General features: G+C 36.9%; 1 protein-coding gene across 1 annotated transcript; it reads right to left on the reverse strand.

The window, feature by feature from the left end:
* Nucleotides 1–11659: 11659 nt before the first annotated feature.
* Nucleotides 11660–17662, reverse strand: LOC110459767. The gene is made up of 3 exons (XM_021512187.1): nt 17527–17662; nt 12359–12503; nt 11660–11974 (listed from the first exon to the last, which is right to left on the reverse strand). Exons 1-3 carry the CDS (start codon nt 17572–17574, stop codon nt 11730–11732), a joined length of 438 nt encoding a protein of 145 aa, XP_021367862.1. The 5' UTR covers nt 17575–17662; the 3' UTR covers nt 11660–11729.
* Nucleotides 17663–23812: the final 6150 nt, after the last annotated feature.

The raw sequence follows: 23812 nt of genomic DNA on the forward strand, positions 1-23812 counted from the left end.
GGTACGCCTAATTACCCAATACACACTACCCAATACTACCCAATACTACATAATACTACTCCTTACGACCCAGTTAGGAACCAAATACTTCTGTATTACTGTGAAATATCACCTTTGTAGACGTTATTTACTTCCATCTGCCATATTTTATCGGGAAATATGCGATTTGGTGCCGAAAACATCGGTCACCCTAATAAGTGTCCTAAGAGTGTCCTCGGAAGTTTTTACGCGCCCGAGAGTTCGTTATAAGATTTTTTTCACATTTCTTCTGATTCTCAAACGGTGTTCACTTATCTAGGGGTGTGCAAACTTTAAGTTTGATCGTAACAGTAAAAAGTACCGAAATATGTCGATAAAGATGCATATTTGGGAAGAATGAGTGTCCTCGGAGGTTTTTGCGGGCCCGGGAGTTTCTTATTGATTTTTCCCCCTTTTTTCTTCTGATTCTGAAACAATGTTCACTTATCTAGGTGTGGGCAAAATTTAAGTTCAATCGTAACAGGAGAAAGTACTGAAATACGTCGGTAAATACTATTTTCACGAGGATGGATTGAGTGTTCACAGAGGAATGAGTGTCCAGGTAAGTGTTCGCGCGCCCGGGAATTCGTTAATCGATATTTTTTACTTCTGTTATCTGATTCATGAATATTTTCCACTTACCTAACCGTGTGCAAAATATCAGGTCGATCATAACAGTAGAATGTATCGAAATTTATCGTTAATTGTATGCCTGTAGTTATATACGAGTTACTTCCCTTCCAAAGCATTCTCTGCCTATTTTGATAGCCGTTACTGAAGGTATTTGATTTTGTAATACTTGTTATTTTCGTGATATATTTATATACATAGTACTTACAACAATGTGTCATCAAATGTCTGTTGCTGTATAATACACATACGACCATCAACGTATATTTTTTTGGTTTCAACAAATGTTATTGTGTTAACAAAACGATTAGACAACAGGCAGTGCCTATACAAGTCTTCTCCTGAACCGGTACAACATATATACATTTACACTGAATAATAAGGTATATTTAAAAAATGTTGATAATTAATTACTGATTGAGATTATTGACATATTTCACAGAAATCAAGCCTGAAATAAGAATAATTCGGACAGAAAAAGAAACAAGAACAACTGCCATCTTGAATAAGGTTGTCAGTAAATTTATAGAAGTTTAAGTCACTTGCTTTGTGCCTGATTTGACAACGAATTATATTAAGATTACTAGGATTGCACTGTTTAATGATCAAAGATTATAGATCTTATACATTAGAATTAGTTTATGTTTATGACGTCTTTAATTTAAAGTTTCCATATTTACCTCAAGATATAGTTTTCGATGAGATGTCCCACTTTTTAACCCCGATATAATTTCCATAGCTATCCAATGGTACAGTCATCACCATACCAAAGCACAGGTCTTATATATAACAATAAAATAACGTTTCCAATGATTTACTATCGATTTATATTTTCAAGCATTCTCAATATGTTGAGTCTAATACAAGTTTTACTAAAAATAACATGAATATCAAAAGTAACCCTAAATGTTTTATGGCTTATTTCAACAGGTAATAGTTTATGATCAAAGACCAGAGGGGCGTGCTTTCTATTCCTTCTATACACTGTAAAACGTATATACGTATTCAGATTGGAGGGAGTACATATTAATTATATAACAATGTAATTGTAAATCATTTATTACGATTAGTCACGTCATTGCAAGGGACTTTTGAAAGACTATCTTTAATTTGTTTGGTCATTATATATTGTTGGGTAGGGGAAGCGTGTTTTCGAGACATTCAATGACACTTTTTTTGAAAATTGTGTGGCCCTTTTTAATCTGAGTAGTTTCCTACTTCATCTGACTGCAGTACAGGGCTAGCTTCAGTTGCCTTGCGTAACGGGTCTCCGATGTCTGTGTTAGGTGGACGCCGTCTTTGAATGCAGCACCTGTGAGGTGTTGTAGTCAGCGCAGTTTCCAAAATGTAACGTTATCTTCTGTTTTGAATAATCCGCATAGATGCGTGTTTATTCTGGTTCGTTGTATTTCATATTTCTCTGGTAACATATGCCGCGGTCTGTATCGCTGGAACAGGCTACCAACTATCACCGGCATACTTTCTTTACAAACATAGCGACAACGTCACATATGTCGCTGACAATGTCATCTGGCCGATGTCGTTTCCTCCAATCATGTCATCTGGCCGATGTCGTTTCCTCCAATCTGTAGGAACACCCGGTCGACATCAAGATCACGGATCTTCTTCGATAGTAGAAGTGTCCTGGTTGTTGCCCCACGGATTCCTATCAGCTGGACATCGTCGGATTGCAGGAGAGAGTTTCCAGCCATCCTGGCAATGAAGCTGTGTCCATCGTTTTACGCTCTAAGTAAGTATTTATAAGACAGTTTATCGTTTTACGCTCTAAGTAGGTATTTGATAATAGTATAGTCAAATCACAGTTTTTCAGTTATTGTTTAAGGCAGTTTATCAATCGTGTTACGCTCTAAATAAGTATTTGAAAATATTATAGTCAAATTACAGTTTTCAATTATTGTATAAGGCAGTTTATCAATCTTGTTACGCTCTTGGTAAGTATTTGATAACAGTTTCGATTGTACAGAAAATTACCTATTGTTGTATTTCAGTGTGTTAGTGCTTGTATGAGTATAATAATCAGAATTTACTTCTTATCAATAGTCGCTACGTTGTAAACAGATTATTGAAATATATGAGTCTTTATGTGATCATAATAGTCGCTGCGTTTTTAGTGCTTAACTATAAATTGTGTGTGTGTGTATATATATATATATTAATATTTAACTCATTTATATATTTGAAACAAGGTTACTTTGTTAGAGCTCTAGTAATACATTTGATATAAGGTTTCTTTGTTTACTAGTAATATATTTAACTCCGTCGTTTATCGGTCGATACAAGTTTTTCTTTGTTAACTAGTAATATATTTGATATAAGGTTTCTTTGTTAGCTAGTAATATATTTAACTCCGTCGTTTATCGGTCGATATAAGTTTTTTTTTGTTAGCTAGAAATACATTTGATATAAAGTTTCTTTGTAACTCCGTCGTTTATCGGTCGATATAAGTAGTTTTTTGTTAGCTAGTAATATATTTGATATAAGGTTTCTTTGGCAGCTAGTGATATATTGAACTTGTTTATTTTCTCTGTCGTTTTTCCGTATCATGCCCAATATGTATCCCTGCGGTATTTGTGCAAAAAACTGCAATGGTGCTAAAAATGTAGCTTGTGAACATTATGACAATAAACACCTATAAATTCAAAAACAAAACACAAATATAAACCGTTAATTACCTAAAAGCTGGAATCTCCTACTCTGTGCATCACCACTGTATTATATAAAATAAATAAATCCAGATAATTATTGTTTTCAATCTTTCGATTTCAAAATAATCTTTCATTATTAATTACATATTATGATATGTACTTAATCAATGGATTAACAAATAGTTCAGTAATTTGTATAACGTTATTTTTTTAAACAATTAACTATTTCAATTGTTTGTAAATTGAGAATTCAATTTGATCAAATGATTATCATTTTATAAAAAATTAACTGGGATTAAATTTATGTGAATGTTAACCATTATTATTAATTATGTACAACAAACTAATTAAACAAAAATTACTATTTTAATATATATATATTAGAACATAAAATTAGAGACAGAAATAATACATACAAAAATATTGAAAACATAATGTAATTGTTTGAAATTGATGGCAATTAGTTAAAAATTAAATCATAAAATAAAATAAAATGGGCTCTTATGTCGTATGCGTCCTCGTCGTAAAGCCCGTGGCGAAGAGTTCTACAGGTAGGTTTAGGTCCGTACGAGTCACTTCCCTTAAGTAATGCCTGTTGTGAAATAGTTCGCATATTTTTAAAAATATTGATTAACGAATTCTCGGGCGCGAACCTCCCTGGACACTCATTCCTCCGTGGACACTCAATCCACCCTCTTGAAAATAGTATTTATTGACGTATTTCGGTACTTTCTACTGTTATGACCGATTTGAAATTTTGCACACACCTAGGTAAGTGAACAATATTTATAAATCCAAATAAATAAATGAAAAAGGTGTAATAACGAATTCTCCGGCGCGCAAAAACCTCCTAGGACACTCATTCTTCCATAATAGGCATATTTATCGACATAAAAAATAAAAATAAATAAGGAATCTCGGGCGCGCAAAATCCTCCGAGGATACTCTGAGGACACTCATTACTCCGAGGACACTCATTAGGGTGACCCGAAAACATCACCGAATTGACATGACTATGACCCAATACTTCAACTTCAACAGGATACTCTAAAACGTTCAATATACCGTCTGAACATTATTTAGAGGCGTCAGAGAGATCGGTTAAAAACAAGTATTTTTATTTTTTAGAACTGTATGATAAAAACAACATGTACGCTTAGAATTTGTGAGAAAGGAGATTAGCCTTCAGTGTTGAGAGGTCTACACTGTAGGCGATGAAGGTTGGGAGGCTGTTCCAGGTACGAATTTCTCTAGGGAAGAATGAATTTGCATGATAATTTGTGGAGCTGTGTGGAATCTGGAATTTGTGTTGTCGGGTTCGCTGGAGAATTTGGAGGTTGCGATCATATGCCACAAGGCTGTTTATGATTTTATATAGTAATATGGTGGAGGTCATTTTACTACCCCATACCACCCAGTTATGAAACAAATGCTTCTTTATTACTGTGAAATATCACATTTCTTGAAGCTTTTTACTTCTATATGTCACATCCTATCTGGAAATATGCGATTTGGTGCAGAAAACATCACCGAAATGCCGTGACTAGGGGTTCGACGATTTACAGGAACGGGCCGAAAACTATTAGTTAGAATATATATATTAGATAAAAGAATTGCAATTACACGATACTATATTAATTCTATTCATGTCATAAAATGGTGTTATTAAGATCATATATATAAATTTAACAGGAAATATTTAGAAAATTTGAATTCACTTTTCAAACATAACAGTATCAATTATATAACAATGCTGTAGAAAACCCCCTAGTTAAATTAGATACTCAAATACTATGAAATTCAAAAAGTATATGGATTGTATATGATTCAAAGTCCTTTCAATTACTTGATTAACTCACAGATAGTCTGTTTTGGAGAAGCTAGATATTTTTCCAGATATAGCTTTCTGACCAATCTTATGAAGGGTAGACGAGTAGGTTGTCATTAATCAATGTAAAAATTAATTAGATAAATAAAAGGAATTACGTTACGCTTCTTATACATCAATCCAGAGACGTATATATTACATATTACGTAATATCACGGACACGATAGGCACGAACACATATCAAAAAGCAATAATATTTATTCCGTATGTCTAATTATCTCATTGTAAGCAAGTAGTTTTCTCATAGATCGGAGGGTAATACAAGACGATGCTCAAGGGTAGTGAAACTACACGCTATTCATTACGATGAATTTTGGTCAATACTAAGAGCCATAAAGATACATTTTTCTAGATCGTCAGTGCGATTGAATGCTTTATATGTACATGATAATATACCAGGTTTTAATTATGTAAACAAATTATTACATATTTATAATTAATTACCGAGAATTACATGCATTCATGAACCTATCCGCGATCGGTAATCTAAGGCTTAATGGCGGCCATTATTAAAAACACACCGATCAACAACCGTTTTCAGAATACAAATACTATTCTGAATAGTATCTGAAATCTATAATAGAAATCTATCAATTTCGGGCAAATATCCCGGCTCTGTGCCCCCGGGCACTTAACAATACAAGTTCCTGAAGGTACACTAATGAGGTGTATGTACATAAGACGTAGCAGTCTATGTGATTAGTTATAATTTTAAACAGTGTATTGTAAGCCATTTTAGGCTGAAGATCATATACAATTACATTTTCTATTTGATGCATATGTTAAATATGATACCAGGTGTCAATCAGAAACATTTTTTTATGAAAATAATCTTCCGTTTAAATTATAATTAGCTACAAGTTAGTGTGAATTTAGCAGACCTCGCTGGTAGGGCGCTCCCCAACCCTTGGAAACCTAAATTTCACTACAATGTAGAACTAGGAATTTATTCATTTTATTTATCACCATTGTTATTGTTTTTTCAAAGACATCATGTTTTAAGGCAGTAAATGTAAAAGAAACCTTTTAACTATTATATATTGTATTTATTATATGTAAGGACAAAATCCAGGACTTTGTTAGGTAGGGGCTGTCCCAATCACCTGCTCTCTGGATTGGCACATGTGATAGTTTGTTTTAATTTATTAATTTATTATGTATAATAGCTGTTCTTAACAAAATTATGATATGGTCTATATATTTTTACATGAAGATGATTGATCCTTGTTATGTAACTATATGTTTTTATACTGCGTAACTATATACTTGCACGATGTAATTGTGATATATGACACTATAATAAACAAAATTGACTTGATTTGACTATATATATATATATATATAGAATAAAAACAAATTTTTCAGATCGTCCGCGAGCGGACGATCTGAAAAATTTGTTTTTATTCTTTATTTTCCTTCGCAAGGACTTATTTATTTATTAACTACTATATATATATATATATATATTGGTTATGCAACGACGACGAAAACGGAGATAAATTTTGAATAGAATTGGCAAATAGAGGATTTTCCTCAAAATTACTTATAGTCAACTAAATTAGAACAAATGTTTAAATAATTGTATCATGCAATGAACGTTATAAACGTATTGACGTACATGAACATTCTACGGATTTTTTTTAGCTATAACAACTATCGATATAATATGTATAAATATAGATTTGTTCCAATATATACTAAAGATATATGGTTGTGAAAAGTAAATCTACTCTTACTAAATACTCGTCGAATTTATTTAAACAAATCTAAGTGTTTAAAAACATCAAGGTATATGAATGCATAACCACGGACTTTATCCAATTCCGTGTACAATATCTAATTTTAAACATAAACTTAGTCCCGTGCAATTGAAGAAATTCTTGATATATGAAATCCATTTAAAATCAGCGAAATCATTTTCATGTAAATTCAGCATAAGCTTGTACATCATACTAGACAATTTATTTTCACCTGTAATTAGTTTATACCAAAACATTATCATTCTAGATTTAATTTCAATATTCAGAGGGTACCCACCGGTTTCACCATACACCATTATATTTGCTGTGGAGCTACGTATGTTTAAAATTCATTTACAAAACTGTACATGTAATTTCTAAATCGTATTTCAATTTTAATTGTAGGTCAATTGGTAAAATAATATTTCTTATTTGTTTTTTTATATAATGCATACATTGCTTTTTGAGCCTGTTCAACAAGGTTTATCTTGCTTTACAGAAACTGCCATTATAATGAAACAGCAGTCCTAGAAACGAGTAGCTGTCATGTGTTTGCAACTCTTCACCAAAAAGAGTAAAACGAATATTTTGTGCAATTACTTTTACTTTTTTTCAAAGATAACTTTAGTTTTATTGAGATTAACTTTAAGTTTCCAAATAGTACAGTAAGTTTCAAATTCACGGAAAGCATTCTGTAGACCTTTAGCTGTTTCTGACATAACAACTGTGTCATCTGCATATTGCAGAATAAATAATTTAACAAACATACCCATGCGTTATTGAAATAAATTATCAATAAACTGGAGTTGGTCAACATTACTTTGCATGGAAAATTCTTCTAAATCATTTAAATATATTGAGAACAAAAATGGGGAGAGATTTTCACCTTGTTTTAACCCGAAGTGACATGTGAAAAAATCAGTCATACCATTGCTAGTTTTTACGCAAGATTTAGTGTTTGCATACAGATTAATTATAGCATTTCAGATCTTTCCTGTGATATTATTCTTTAATAATTTCTTCCATAAACCTACCCTCGAAACAGTATCAAACGCTTTTCTGAAATCAATGAATGAACAGAATAGCTTTTTACTTTTGGAAAAGTATATAGATATTAAAGCATGAAGGATAAATATATTTTCAATTGTAGAGTAGGTGTTATGACATCGCAATAGCAATGTTATATATATAAATGAGAAAATGACCCAGATACATATTTATAATATATAATTCTCTGAACAACCCTTTTTTATAGAATAAAACAGAGACATATATTGGAACCTCGGCCTGGAAATTTATATATATTATACTGGACAATTTCACCATATATATATATACATATATTTAGTCCGAGCCTGCCCCGTTCCTGTAATTGCAATTCTTTTATCAAATATGCCTTATACCCGATAAGGATAATTAAATATATACAATAAATATATATAAATAGGCCTGATCCTGCCCCGTTTCTTTCTGTTCCTGTAAATCGTCGCCCGTTCTTGCCCGATCCATATCAATACAATAATTTTAATTAGTAGCAATCCTTTTATCTCTTTTCAATGATCTTTCAAACCACTTAAGAATATTCCCGCTTGCTATACATTTTTTTTTTTTTTTTTTTTTTTTTTTTTTTTTCAAAAGTTTTATTGATATATAAAACAACAACAACATAAACGTCCACTCACTCACCAACATTGTGATGCCATTACCTCAATCATCATCATCATCATCATCATCTCACATACATTGTGATGTTATAACCTTCTTCATCATCATCATCATCATCATCATCTCACATACATTGTGATGTTATTAGCTCCATCATCCTCCTCATCATCATTCATCATCATCATCAACATCATCATCATCATCATCATCATCATCATCTCACATACATTTTGATGTTATTACCTCCATCATCATCATTATCATCATCATCATCAACATCCATCATCATCCTCATCATCATCATTCATCATCATCATCATCAACATCATCATCATCATCATCTCACATACATTTTGATGTTATTACCTCCATCATCATCATTATCATCATCATCATCAACATCCATCATCATCATCATCATTCATTATCAACATCATCAACATCATCATCCTCCATTCATGTATGATGAAATGATTTCATATATTATAAGTTGCATCACAACATTAACACATACATAATCGCCCTTACTCACACCCACCCATACACACACTCTTACATACAAACACAAACAAGTAAGGAATCATAGAATCATAGAAATGCAAAAAAAAATGAAAAGCTACTAAAAACTGTAAACTAAAATTACATGAATCAGTTCAGAGAGAGAGAGAGAGAATAGAGAGAGCGAGAGAGAGAGAGAGAGAGAGAGAGAGGGTGGGGATGGACTATTATATTTTTGAGCTCAAGCTTATGAATGTATGGATAAGTGTAATAGAAGAAAATTATTGATTTTATAATTCATTTCCAAAGCCCAGGAGACAGCTATCAGAATATTATTTTTACAAAACAAGAAGTTTTTCCCATTTTTTCCATTCCTTTTCAAACTTCTCTCTATAAGTTTCTCCTTTGCTATTTGCTATAAATCTTTGTATATTATGGTAGTCTTTTATTGTGTTAACCAATGCATTTATATTTAAGGAGCTATGAAGACAACGCATTTTATATACATATTGTTTAATTATAATGAGTATCTCATTATCAATTCTACCATTAACATTTTGTGTAAGAAATCCAAATAAATAAGATTCTTTATTAAAATTAAAAGGAATAATGAGTGCATCCAAAAGAGTTTCAAAACTAATAAGAAGATTCTGAGTCTCTTGACATTCCCATAAAATATGGGTAATAGCTTCAATCTCAGAATTCTTATTCTTATTTTGTATTTAATACATTTGTAATATAAAGTAGAAATACGGCCTAGTCTCCTGGAGTATAACCAGATTTGTTCCAGGGTTTTATTTACCAGAAAGGGGATTGTGTCCATCCCTATATGAATATCTATACTCTATCTATATAACACTACCAACCCGATATTTTTTGGAAACCTTCAAAAAACAAGAGGCCCATGGGCCTTAACGGTCACCTGATATATTTATACAGAGAATTGATTTTAACACGAACAGAAATATTATTCGGTGACAAAAAACAATAAAACCACCTTATTCAATATCTAGCATACATATTTAAGACTAAAAAGTATTTGAAACTAGCACCTCTGATTCTAAACAAGGAAAATGAAGAAATGTTAGCACACCGACTCCTTTGGGCCCCACCCTACAGCCCTTGGGGATAGGTCTGGCTCAAAATTTTCAAAATATCAAACTGTCAACTCAGGGTTATAATTCCAATCAAGTTATTAACATGTAATATTCAAAGTATCATTTGCCATTATAAACCATAATAAATCCAATACTGATAATGCTAACCCAAATTGAATTACTTCCAATGAAAATTAAACAAATGTTGGCCCATTTGTGATTTCCCTATATAAACTAAAGTAAAGTTTACCCCCTCCCCAGGGGTACACGTGAGACCCCAGGGTCATACAATTCACAATTTTGGTAGAGCACCTCAAGACCCTTCCATCTATGAAGAGTGTTTGATTCTACCATATCTGGGTCTTGAGAAGAAGATTTTTGAAATTCCAGTCAATTTAACCCTTTTTGGCCCCACCCAATAGCCCCGGGGGTCAGTCAGGGCTCATATGTGCATACCATCAAACTGCTACCCAATACTGATAATGCTAACCTAAATTGAATAACCTCCAATGGCAATTAAACAAATGTTGGTCCAAATTGGATTTCCCTATATAAACTCTAGTAAAGTTTACCCCCTCCCCAGGGGTAAACATGAGACTCCAGGGTCAAGAAATTCACAATTTTGGTAAAGCACCTTAAGACCCTTCCATCTATGAAGAGTATTTGATTCTACCATATCTGGGTTTTGAGAAGAAGATTCGTAAAATTTTAGTCAATTTGACCCTTTTTGGCCCCGCCCCTCAGGCCCCTGGGGGCCGTGGACCAAACCGGCAACTGTTTTTGTTGACCTTTTTTGGCCATGGAAGGTTTCTGCAAAATTTCATTGAAAAGTCGAAAATGTAAATTGTTTACGGACGCACGACGGACGACGACGGACAAAAGGCGATCGCAATAGGTCACTCGAGACTTTGTCTCAGGTGACCTAAAAACACTGTTCCGTGAAAAGTGCTGAACAAAATGACCTGTGTTTAACGAAAAGATGGTTGTTTATTTTATCTTATTTTTTCATTTTTTTTTCAAATTTTTCATATTTCATTTGTTTAATCACATAGCAGTATTTCGTTTTACCTTATACATTTTGACGGTTAATTACCGTTGTTTTGTTGAAATGTTTACTGGGTTTTATTTCCTATGGAATAGGTATTGCTGAACATATTTATTTACAGAAATAGGTGCTGTCAGGACCATGCAGTGATGACCTATTTGACTGAACTCAATCTCACAACTATGTTACATTCAAATTTGCTTTGTTCCCGTCGACAGTTCAAATATATGGTCTCCAAATGACCTCTAAGCACTGTAAACACGTTCGTAAGTACATTTAATAGGATTTTGGGCATCTTCCTTGAACCTGAAACTAATTTCGGACTCGCCGTGCCATTTCGCTGGATAAACTAGGTAACTTACAGAGTTTGGTACTTAAACCGATGAGCAGTAATATATGAACTTAAAAATGAGGTAACATTGGGGATATCGTGTATTTATTGCCAATTGTATTTAGATATGGTATAAACACATTGTATCAATATTAAGTATTTTGTACTTTGGGTACACATTTATAAGACTCGGGACTTGCTGGAATTGCCATTCGCTTGCTTGGAGCTACGGTTAGTTGCAGTTCGGGGGGTGTAGGCAGATGTACGTTCATAGGGTTAAATGCGTCTAATTCCGGGAAGTATTTGCAAACAAGATCCGGTGCGCAGCCGCAGTCGCCATTCACTTTCATGACGTAAATGCATGATTCATTAAGTTGAAGGTACGGGTTGCAGGATGCTGCAATAGACAGATGAAATAATATCGGCATATGCAGTTTCATGATGTATTTAACTAATAATAACTAAGCAAGAATCAGTAACACGGTCCATGTTTATACACATACATTTGTATAATGATTAATCCATATTGGTATATTTGATATGTCACTTTAAGAGGCAGAGTCGCCAATTGTTAGAAATAATAAAACATAAGGAATATGCAGTGTTGTTTCCGCTTGCATCAAGAAACAATGCAATCTCCGTGATCTTAATAACTGTTGCACTCAATTTTTGAACTCGTCCATTGACAACTGATTTAAAAATGCCTTTTCGCATTAGAGGCCCTTGAAAAGATTCGTGGATGTGTAATACTAGTATAGCTCGTTATGTCGTACTAACATACCAGCGATGAACATGCTGAGTGGAGGAGACAACTGTCTCTTGCTCACTACCAAGAACCTCGGGGTTTTTGAGCAACACTGGCTAACGTTGCAGTCGCTGTTCTGGTCACATTTGAATGGAGTTTCCGCAGGACTGTCCACGGCAGCCTGTGGATAGGCAACACATAGACAAAAGCAATTCATATAGTATCTGATAAAGTCCCGTAGTATCAACTAGGATCACCACGCGTTGTTGATATTTTGAAGCGTTACATTTTAAACGTTGGAGTGTGAGAGAAATAAAATCTTTCATCCCCTTGGGGGCGAGATAGGGGGATCTCAACCCGAGGGGGGAAGATTCTTAATTTGCCAAACACGAGGCTTTGTCGAGTGTTTGCCAACTTTAGAATCTTCCCCCCTCCGGTTTACTCCGAACGTGCGCTAACATAGTGATTAATACACGTTTTATAAAATATTTTATAAATCTTACAAAATAAATAAAGCTAACATCAGTGGATACAAACATTATAAAGAGACACTTTATATAATCAATGTTAAAAGTATATTGTCTTGAAAACCTATATTAAAATTATGCAAGTCTGTGCAGATGTTTTAAGCATATGAACATGGTCATATGGTGCAGCAACTGTTTTAACCTTGTTTATCGTTCTGCCTTGTATTTCTTCTAGCAGTTCTTTTAGATAGGTGTTTCCTTGATTCGTATTCAAAGTAGCTAGTATTCTTAACAATGCGGCGTTGTCTGCTGATGAAATATTGGTCCCCTAGGTTGGTTCCAACTTCGATTTGTTTGTTTGTTTGTTTGATTTTGTTTAACGTCCTATTAACAGCTAAGGTCATTTAAGGACGGCCTCCCCTGTGTGCAAGATGCATGCGTGTAGTGTATGTGTGTGTATTTTGGGAGGCTGCGATATGTTCGTGTTTGTCTCCTTGTGATAGCGCGGAACTGATGCCGACTTTATAGTGCTACCTCACTGAAACATACTGCCGAAGACACCCAGCAGGACGCCCCACCCGGTCACATTATACTGACAACGGGCGAACCAGTCGTCCCACTCCTAATTTGCTGAGCGTTAAGCAGGAGTAGAAACTACCATTTTTAAAGACTTTGGTATGTCTCGGCCAGGGGACAGAACCCAAAGCCTTCCTCACAGGGGCGAACGCTCAACAAATGGCCAAAAGTGAGGCATTGTCAAGGGAGACATTAGGAAGAAGAAAGTTATTTAGAAAGGAGAGAAGAGATAAGGTCCCAAATTTAGTCGCCTCTTACGATCATGCAATTGGAGGCAGCAGGTACAATTCTTACGCCCTACCTGCAGGGACTTTCCAACTTCGAAGTTTGAATATCGATATATTCTGCCACTGATTACAAAATAAACGTTCGACATGGTATTTCTACGAGACAGGTGCAAGAGAAGTGACTCCACCTTACTCTGTTTTTATATACTCGACTAACGCTACTGTCCTTGTCAGCAAAGAGGGGTATGTTCACCGCGCGTTTACAGATGATTGGACGCCACCATGCCCCTGAAGTTTATCAAGTCCTTTCCCTGAGATAATTCCCTGCAGGTTGGGCTTACGAATTGTACCTGCTGCCCCCATTGCATGATCGTAAGAGGCGATTAAATTTGGGATCTTATCTTTTCTCTTTTTCTTCTTCCTAATGTCTCCCTTGACAATGCCTCACATTTGGCCTTAAGTTTAGCATTCGCCTCTGTAATGAGGGCTTTGGGTTCTGTCCCCTGGCCGAGACATACCAGAGTCTGCAAAAGTGGTAGTGTATTCTTAACGCTAAGCAATTTAGGAGTGGGACGACTGGTTCGCCCGTTGTCAGTATAATGTGACCGGGTGAGGTGTCATGCAGGGAGTTTTCGGCAATATGTTTCAGTGAGGTAGCACTATAAAGTCGGCATCAGTTCCGCGCTTTCACAAGGAGACATACACGAACATATCGCAGCCTCCGAAACTTGCACACAGGGGAGGCCGTCCTTAAATGACCTTAGCTGTTGATAGGACGTCAAACAATACTAAACCAAACCAAACCCCTTGGCCCAGGCATGCTCCTGAAAAAACAGGGATGAAATCCCTTAATCACTGTGCCCCCAGGGGCCACACCTACCGTTTACACACAATCAAGTCCCCTTGGCCCAAGGATTCTCCAGATTAAATTAGGATAAATCCCTTTATCCCTTTAGTAGAAGAAGGGTTTTAAAGGTTTACCTCTATTTCCCCTATTCGGCTCCACAACTCTGCCCCCAGGGGGCACACCCCTGCAGGTAAGGGATCGGGAAAATAATACACCCGATGTACAGTAGGAGGCGACTAATGAGTAACCCCCAGCATAATTGGGGATTTGCTTTAGTATCCTCTATTTGGGGACACAAAAGCGACCAACACAAATCTGCTGCACCCATTGCAATATTTGTGATCTTTATCCTTCTTTCTACTTCTATCTACCTTTTATTTCCTACCGCCTTGCTTGGCAACACTTGAGCTCACGTTTGGCCTCAATGTTGAGGAAGGCAACGGGTTCTGTCCCGGCCTGGGGATACGTCCTAAAAAATCGTAGTTATTATCTGCTTAACGTTCAGCATTTAGGGGAATGACAACAACTGGTTCACCCCTTGTCAGTATGTGGCCGGGCGACATGGTATTTCAGTGAGATAGTTATAAAATTGGCATCAGATCCGCGCTGCCACAAGGAGGTAAGCATACCCACAAAACCCTGTCTCCTGCATACACACACGCAAGCACTAAACACATGGAGGCACGTCCTTAAATGACCTAATACGTTAAACAAAATTAAACCAAACCAAACCCCAGGAGGTCCCAACCCACCGTTTACACAAAATTCAGTTCCCTTGGCCTAAGGATACTCCAGACAAAATTGGGATGAAAAAAACCCTTTAGTCGAAATCTACTGGGATGTTCAGGACAAGTAGCGTTTTAAAGGAAAAGTTGACGGATGGACAGCGAATGCGGCAACCAAAAGGATTTTTTTTCTGACGTAGAGTAACGCCCCCTGTCAAATCGCTCGCAAGTATTTCGGCTTATCAATTCGAGATCCATTAAGGAGCTGTGCATTTAGTTCCCGAATTTTTTCTTATTTATTTGCATGTTCAAACATTCAAATTGGGAATAGCTATAATTCTGTAAAATGCATAGCAACTTGTAATTTTTATGAAATGATACTTTTGAAAAGACTTTTAACAAATATTTTGCAAGTGCTAATCGTTATAATGCAGTTTGACTTGGTGGTACCCTTCACCTTAAATACTACTGTAAACGTGGTTATTTACGCTGGGTGAAAATTACGTGATTTGAAGGTCAAAACTATACGCGCGGGGGTTATTTACGCGGTCGCGATAGACCGACGTTTACTCTGCAGAGTTATCTCCCTTACTTTACAAAATTTGTACAGGTAAAAATACTAGTAGCTTCTGATTACATGTTACGTATGCCTACCGACTGGTCATTGGATAGATGAAAATAAAGGTGAACTGCATTCATGTGTATGGGAAAGTGGACTTAATCATAATTAATTCTATTGATTTTGTAAAATTTTAATTCCAGGCTGTGATGTTGCAGTCCTTAAATCTGGAGGAGGAACTGGAAGATGATAATGACTCCGATGAGGAGGAAAATGAAATCCTGGAAACAATTTGGGAAGCTAAATTGCGTGCCATAAGGGCTACATATGAGGAATAAAAAAATTGAAACCATCAATAAAAATGTACCAACACTTTACACAGATTTATTTTGTTTTAATTTCTAATAATTTTCCAATTTAGATCACAATTTACACTTCATGCTGTAAAAAAAGACCAGTCTGTAATTTGGACTAGCAAATTCAGAGTCGGACTATTAAAATTCTGGGATCACTAGTCCAAATGACAAGTAAGGAAAAAAGTAAACGTCACAGACTGTTTCCAAATAACAATGATAAAACCATACACTATTCGTAAGTTATCGTAACTCATCTAGCGCAGTTCATGTCGCTTCCATGATGACAGGGGCATTTACCCGTGTAGGGATCGTTGCACACGACTGCTTGCTGTTTGTGTCCCGTAGACACGATGTGTACCGGACATCGATGCATTAATTAACGACTTTCTCTGTGCCTTCATATATATTTTCAAATTTGTTGTTCATCAAAAACTTCAATTAATCAAGTAGTTTATTTCAGTTGTTATTGTTTTTATTTTATACCATTACAAGACAATGTATGTTAATTAGTAATACGTTAACAAAGCAATATTACAGGAAGACATCACACACACAAATGTACCAATAGCTATCAGAGTTGTCGTTCCTTACACTATCGATGAAACCATACGCGCGGGGGAAATTTACGCGAACGATCCAACTCCGCGTAATCAGCGTAAATTTCCCCCGCGCGTAATATTCCGCGTTTACAGTACTACTTTTTTGTTTCTTGTTTAGGAGATTTTCATATATATTACTTTATGTTGAACATAAATACAATTATATCATCATGTTTAGAATGTCAGGAAAACAAGGTGGTAGTAGCACACATGGAAACTCTGCTATGCTTTTTTGCAAATACCAGAAGAACAACTAAAATTCCAATTTGTTGTCGAATATGAGCATTTATTCAATGCCAAAAAATTATAACAATTCTGTTAGTTACATAATAATTGTGATCATTTTTCACTCAGCAAAAAAGGTTGGGCTAATGACATGATCAGAACGCCACAAACTTGAGCGGATATTATGAAAATTATGCGAACAAGTGCCCCAACCCAGTGCGACTGATTCCGTTTGCAACTCGTGGGAGGATTTTGTCAGAGAACTCTTGGTAATAATACATTATTGGAGTAATGCTCATGTATTACTGTCTTATCAATAGACGCCGTAGAATGGAAAGGAGAGATAACATTTAGTAGTGTTATATTTTGAAAAATAGAAATAATAGTGATGAAGTCAAAATCGCCAGTTTAAAGAATCTTGATTGATCTCAAAATACGAGAAAAACCAAAAAAAAAATCATCAATTTTACTTGCAATTATAAAACAATATCCCTTTAACATTCTTTATATATCAGGTGAATTTGTCTCATACGTAAATGCATAAATCATTATGCAATTTTTATATATAAAACATTAATATTTCATTTCTACATATCCAACTTAATAATAAAATATATACTTACATAAGCAACTACTGCAATAGCACAAATTAAGATAAAGACTTTCGTCATGGCTGTAGAACAGTCAGTGAAGAAATAATCTTATCATACTATATGTCCACAAGATTTGCGCCAAGGTGTGGATTGGTTACAGTGCGTAGGCGTTTAATCAGAAACGTCAGTGTCCTTGACAGAGCCAAGCCTCTGTGAATATGTAGATAAGTTAACTCGTCGAACGCAAACAGATATGCTTATGATAGGTTGCCCTGCAGGTAGGGCGTAAGAATTGTACCTGCTGCCCCCAATTGCATGATCGTAAGAGGCGACTAAATTTGGGACCTTATCTCTTCTCTCCTTTCTAAATACCTTTCTTTTTCCTAATGTCTCCCTTGACAATGCCTCACTTTTGGCCATTTGTTGAGCGTTCGCCCCTGTGAGGAAGGCTTTGGGTTCTGTCCCCTGGCCGAGACATACCAAAGTCTTTAAAAATGGCAGTTTCTACTCCTGCTTAACACTCGGCAAATTAGGAGTGGGACGACTGGTTCGCCCGTTGTCAGTATAATGTGACCGGGTGGGGCGTCCTGCTGGGTGTCTTCGGCAGTATGTTTCAGTGAGGTAGCACTATAAAGTCGGCATCAGTTCCGCGCTATTACAAGAAGACAAACATGAACATATCGCAGCCTCCCAAAATACACACACATACATTACATGCATGCATCTTGCACACATGGGAGGCCGTCCTTAAATGACCTTAGCTGTTAATAGGACGTTAAACAAAATCAAACAAACAAACAAACAAAGCTTATGATAGGTTTTCGTCTTTTGTTCCTTTTCCCAAATAATTTTATTGATTATTTTATTGCTATTGTACCTGTAATTGTTTACTATAGCTGTCCCATGTAAGTAAGTAGTCATGCAGCTGTAGAGTATTCTTAGTTTGAAATGGGGATTATCATAATCAAGAGATAACACATATAAATTATTAACTGTATAAATCAATTGTTGCTTGGTTTGGTTTTATTTTGCTTAACGTCCTATTAATAGCTAAGGTCATTTAAGGACGGCCTCCCCTGTGTGCAAGATGCATGCGTGTAGTGTATGCGTGTGTATTTTGGGAGGCTGCGATATGTTCGTGTTTGTCTCCTTGGGATAGCGCGGAACTGATGCCGACTTTATAGTGCTACCCACTGAAACATACTGCCGAAGACACCCAGCAGGACGCCCCACTCTTAATTTGCTGAGCGTTAAGCAGGAGAAAAAACTACCATTTTTAAAGACTTTGGTATGTCTCGCCCAGGGGACAGAACCCAAAGCCTTCCTCACAGGGGCGAACGCTCAACAAATGACCAAACGTGACGCTTGTCAAGGGAGACATTAGGAAGAAGAAAGTTATTTAGAAAGAAGAGAAAAGATAAGCTCCAAAATTTAGTCGCCTCTTACGATCATGCAATTGGGGGCAGCAGGTACAATGAATACGCCCTACCTGCAGGTCAATTGTTGCTATAATGCTGTCATAAATCATAAAAAGCATATGGCTTCCTCAATTTGCGCCTTGCTTGGCAATGCCTCACTTTTGGCTTTAATGTTGAGCGTTCGCCCAGGTGAGGAAGGCAATGGGTTCTGTTCAAATGCCCGGACAAATCAAAGTCCTTAAAAATGATAGTTCTTATTCCTAAGCTAAGCGTTCATCATTTAGGGTAATGACTGCAACTGGTTTACCCGTTGTCAGTATAATGTGATCGGGCGGAATGCTGTGGTTTGGTTTGGATTGGTCACTTAAGGACGTGCGTCCATGTGTGTAGTGTATGACAGGGTATGTTGGTGTGCTTGCCTCCTTGTGATGGCGCGGATCTGATGCCGACTTTGTAGTGCTATCTCACTGAAATACAATGCCGAAGGCACCCAGCACAGCATTCCATCCGGTCACATTATACTGACAACGGGTAAACCAGTTGTTGCCATTCCCCCCTTATAGTCTAGTCATTCTAGCTGAAATATGGCAAAACCTCAAACAAATTGCAACAGAAAAGTTTTGGTGTTTTTCTGAATTAATAACATATGGACATCACCAGAAAAAAAATCTAGAAAATTATAATGTGGGAAAAATTGTTTACTTCCGGTTTAATTATCTCCCCTTGCCAACTTTTTTTTCGTTTTGTCGGAGACTAGCTTTAAGCTTACACGATCAAAATAGACATAAAATTAAACTATTTTATGACTTGAGAGTTTATTTTTTGTTCACAAAAGCGTATTATTGCATAAATAAGTATATGCCCATAACAATATGGAATAAAAATGGCTGATTTTGTCCGACATGTTCAAGTTTTACACAATGTTGATGGGAATATTGACATCCAGGTTTCACTTTGAGAGGTAAAAATTATTTCAAAAGTCATCCAAACCGAGCAATGGCACTAGTTGCTGAAAATATGTCTTGAAAACACTATAAGCACTCATTTCCAATATGACAATCAGCGTCAAGGACTGCTTCTGCATTGGAACAACTCAATCCTTTGCACTCTCCACATGCCTGTGAACATTCCAAACCATGCTTTCTGCATGTACATCGTTTCGAGTCACAGTTAGTTTTGCAGTTGCAGCGAATAATTTTAATCAGGTGTTCCGGAGCAGGAGGGGAATGTGTCTTGATGGGAAGAAGCTTTCCATTGTCGAGATACCATCCCCATTCCTGTTGAGGAATTGTGTCGCCATTTCCCATCCATATTTGGGTTTGGAGATAAACTCTTCTGCTGTGGTATTCTGCTGCAGCCGAAGTTGGGGGTAGCGATTGCACTTGCACGCACGATTTTCCAACGAAAACTTTATCAACAAATTTCTTATATCTTAGAATGTTAAGTCCTTCTTCTGGATTGCCATTGTAAAGAGAAACAATGGCCTTTTCCCCGGCTGCAATAACGTCTTTTCCAGAGGCAGAATCATCGGCAAAGACTCCAGCTAGATCCTTGAAATCTGAATCATTTTGTTCTTTCTTCAGTGCTGCAGCTTTCCCAATCCCAAAGATGCGTGAGGTTGTATCACAGCCCGTAACTGCATGAAGAAATGGAAGATGGTAGCATGTTTCTGATCCTAGCATGTGTTTCGTTTTTTGTATATCCCATACCTTCATTTTTCTTGAACATGATTCTACAGAGTGGAAGAAGATGTTGTGAAATTCCAAACTGGTATGGAATAGAAGAAGAATGAGAAGGTCTGTATCTTCTCCAATCACAACAGTGATTCTGTTCAGTGCATTTTCTGTAGCTTCATTCACAATGAGGACATCGGCATCACTTGGAGCGTGAATGGTTCTACAGCCGTTTTCTTCCATTGCCTCTGCTAGCATGTAGATGAAGGCTTGTTTGTTGACTTGGTTTGATAGGAAGTGTTCCTTTTTAGACCGGAAAGTGGTATTTTCTGTAAAGTCAAATCGAGCTCCTGTCGAACCCCCGTTGCGCCTGAGGTGGGCTGCATCCTTTGTTGACGGACCGGAAGAATACCCATCAAATACGATGGATGGTTTGTCATATTTCTTTGTAACGTAATCTACATACTTGGCACATATGGAACCGAATGAGAATCCCCTATTCCAAGGTAAACGATGCAGTAAGGATCCCCCGTCAAGCACGTAATGTACATCTTCTGGTACGGGAGAGGTGCAATCTCCGAAACTCCAAATTGCATCTGCAAGAACTGATTTTTGTGCAGCCCTCATTAGACCTGACGGTTCAAATAACGAAGATGGACGGGTGGCAAGTTCATATGAGAAGACAGTAGATACGTCCTCTGGTAATCCATTTGCTGCTGCCATTAGCCTTTGAAATAACAGCTGTGGGTCAACTTGGACATCATCATTTTCTATTCTCAAAGTTGCAGGTTTCGCACTCAACGTAACAGCTTTGTTTGCTTTCTTAAACACATAGTTAGCCATGTTCTGTCCCTCCATTGACTTTACAATTGCTTCTCCAATTGACCTAGCATTTTCTGTGTTTGCCTTTCCATCATCAGTTTCTCCAGTTTCTATATTTCTGAGAGAAGCATCTCCCTCAAATGGATTTCTTTCAAGCAGAAAGGCAAGGATGGTTTCTGTATCTTTCCCGTCTTTTTCCTTTCTTGATTTCCCACTTTCTTTGTGTTGGTCATTTGTAGCATAGCTCACGTTACACAGCTCTTGCATCGCATTGTTCATATCCGCGCAAGCCGGCATTGAAAGTAGCCATACTGCTCTCTGAGTTTCACTCATGCCACGACCCCTCGTCAAGCCTCCAGTTGATTTCACGCTTCTCATAAGAACTTGTTCAATGACAAGGTCAGTTGATAGACCTGCCCAAAACCTATCGCTTCTTCGTATAACATGATGGCCCGTTTGGAAGGCATTGAACACTTTAGGATTATCCTTCTCAAGTGTGAGCATATTTTGCAAATACGCGTAGGCCGATTTTGTGTATAGATTGTGTCCTGCTGCAGCGAGGTAGGGCAGCATCTGCTGCACGGAAACTAAATGAAGGTTCCAATTTCCGGTTCGTTCTGCCTTGATGAAACGTTTGAGAATAGAAATCATTTCCATGTACTGGATCCACAACTTGGCTGTTCGATTGCAGGAAATTGAATCCATCCTTGCTTTCAATTTTTCTTGAATTTTGTCTAACAGATCTGAATGTATAACCTCGTCTAATGATATTTCTCCTGACAGCATCACATCGTAGAGTTGTGAAGCAACATCCAGGTCGTTTTCATGCAATTCTGACGATCCGCTGGCGTGCTGAAGTTGTTCATCTAGTATTGTTCCCTCCTCAAAACTGGTTGGCTCAATATGAAGTTGACTTTCCTCTGTTGAAGACGGCAAGACTATGTCGTACATACTGGACAGTAAAATTGCATGCAATGCAGCGTCTACAAGAAAATGCCCTCTCACTGCTCTTGCCACAGCTTTACCGGTCATCATATGAGAAACAGTCGTTGGTGCATAAACAGTTTCCAGTACATGTTGCAGGCCTGATCCTCTCATTAGTTCGCCAATGCTTCCAAGGAAGCTCATTTCCATATGAAATCCGCCGAGCCGAAGGACAATCTTTTTGAGTTCACTGTCAGACGGTTCACTCGCAACAATCATCAAGGCCTTCCAATAGAGCGGCTGATCAAATGTCAGTATCGGGTGAGACCCATATTTTGCTGCTTCTCTACTTACAAAGCGCATGGTTGAGTATATGCAAGAAAGATCCCCTGGATTCATGTCTATCATTGGCAAGAACACAACAGAAGACTGGCCAGGAAACATGCCTTGATTAACAGCCTGCATTGTTGCAGACCATCCTGGGCGAGTGGGTCTCAGTGGCCAAACAATGGACGACAGAAAATCAATCTTCCAACAACCATCACACCCCTCTAGCCTGGTAAGTTTCTTGTATGTCATCATATCAAGAGGATTGGAATGAAGCTTGAAAAAGTCAATGTTGATTTTACATATAGCTGCAACCTCATCCAAAGATATGTCCTTTCTAGGAACAGGTCTGCGTCTAGTCGTCGTGCTCGGAGTAATGCCAGCGATGATTCCCATTCCATGGAAAGTATTATGGCCATCTAATGTTCTGAGGTTGTGATCGACGTTGTCGGCGATGTACTGAATCACATGGTCATTGGTGATTCCATCAATATCAAATCCTTGAGATTGAGCAGCATTAGCTTCAAACTTCTGTACCTCCCTATAAGATACACAAAACCCAAGGCTGTGAAGCGTGTCTACCAGAAACTTCGATGCAAACTGGTGATGTGTTTGAACCCCTAAACCAAGCTGGAGTGGAGCGATGAGAAGTCTTGGTCGAGAGGCTTGAATGATTGCTTGCCCTATCGCTGCTATCTTTAATTCAGCTTCATTTTCGCTGAATAAGCATCGCAAAAATTGCTGCAAGCTTTTAGGAACAAATTCAACATTAGCATTGGTAGATGAAACATCTGGTGTCGAAGGATATGTTTCTTTCGATGCATTGATTTCCTTGATGTCATTCATAATTAATTTTGCCGCGGTTTCAATTACATTCTGTTTCTCACACTCGGTATCTTTGTTTTTTGGAAGCTGGTAAAAATCTCTGAGTATGTATGATGCAGTTTCTTTGAAGGTTACAATGTTTGCACTACCGTTGATTTCTGTGATTATGACCGAAGGTCCAAAGTGTTCCTTTAGTTTAGATTTCATGTAAACTGTACTATATGCATCTTCTCCAACAATGGCTCTCATCCTTTCCACGAGGTCGCAAATAGACAGTAAATCTGCTGAATGTTCATGCAGGCACTTCACAACCGTCAGGAAAGCGTC

Source organism: Mizuhopecten yessoensis, unplaced genomic scaffold, assembly GCF_002113885.1.
Source record: "Mizuhopecten yessoensis strain PY_sf001 unplaced genomic scaffold, ASM211388v2 scaffold10209, whole genome shotgun sequence".
Classification (NCBI taxonomy): Eukaryota; Metazoa; Mollusca; class Bivalvia; order Pectinida; family Pectinidae; genus Mizuhopecten; species Mizuhopecten yessoensis.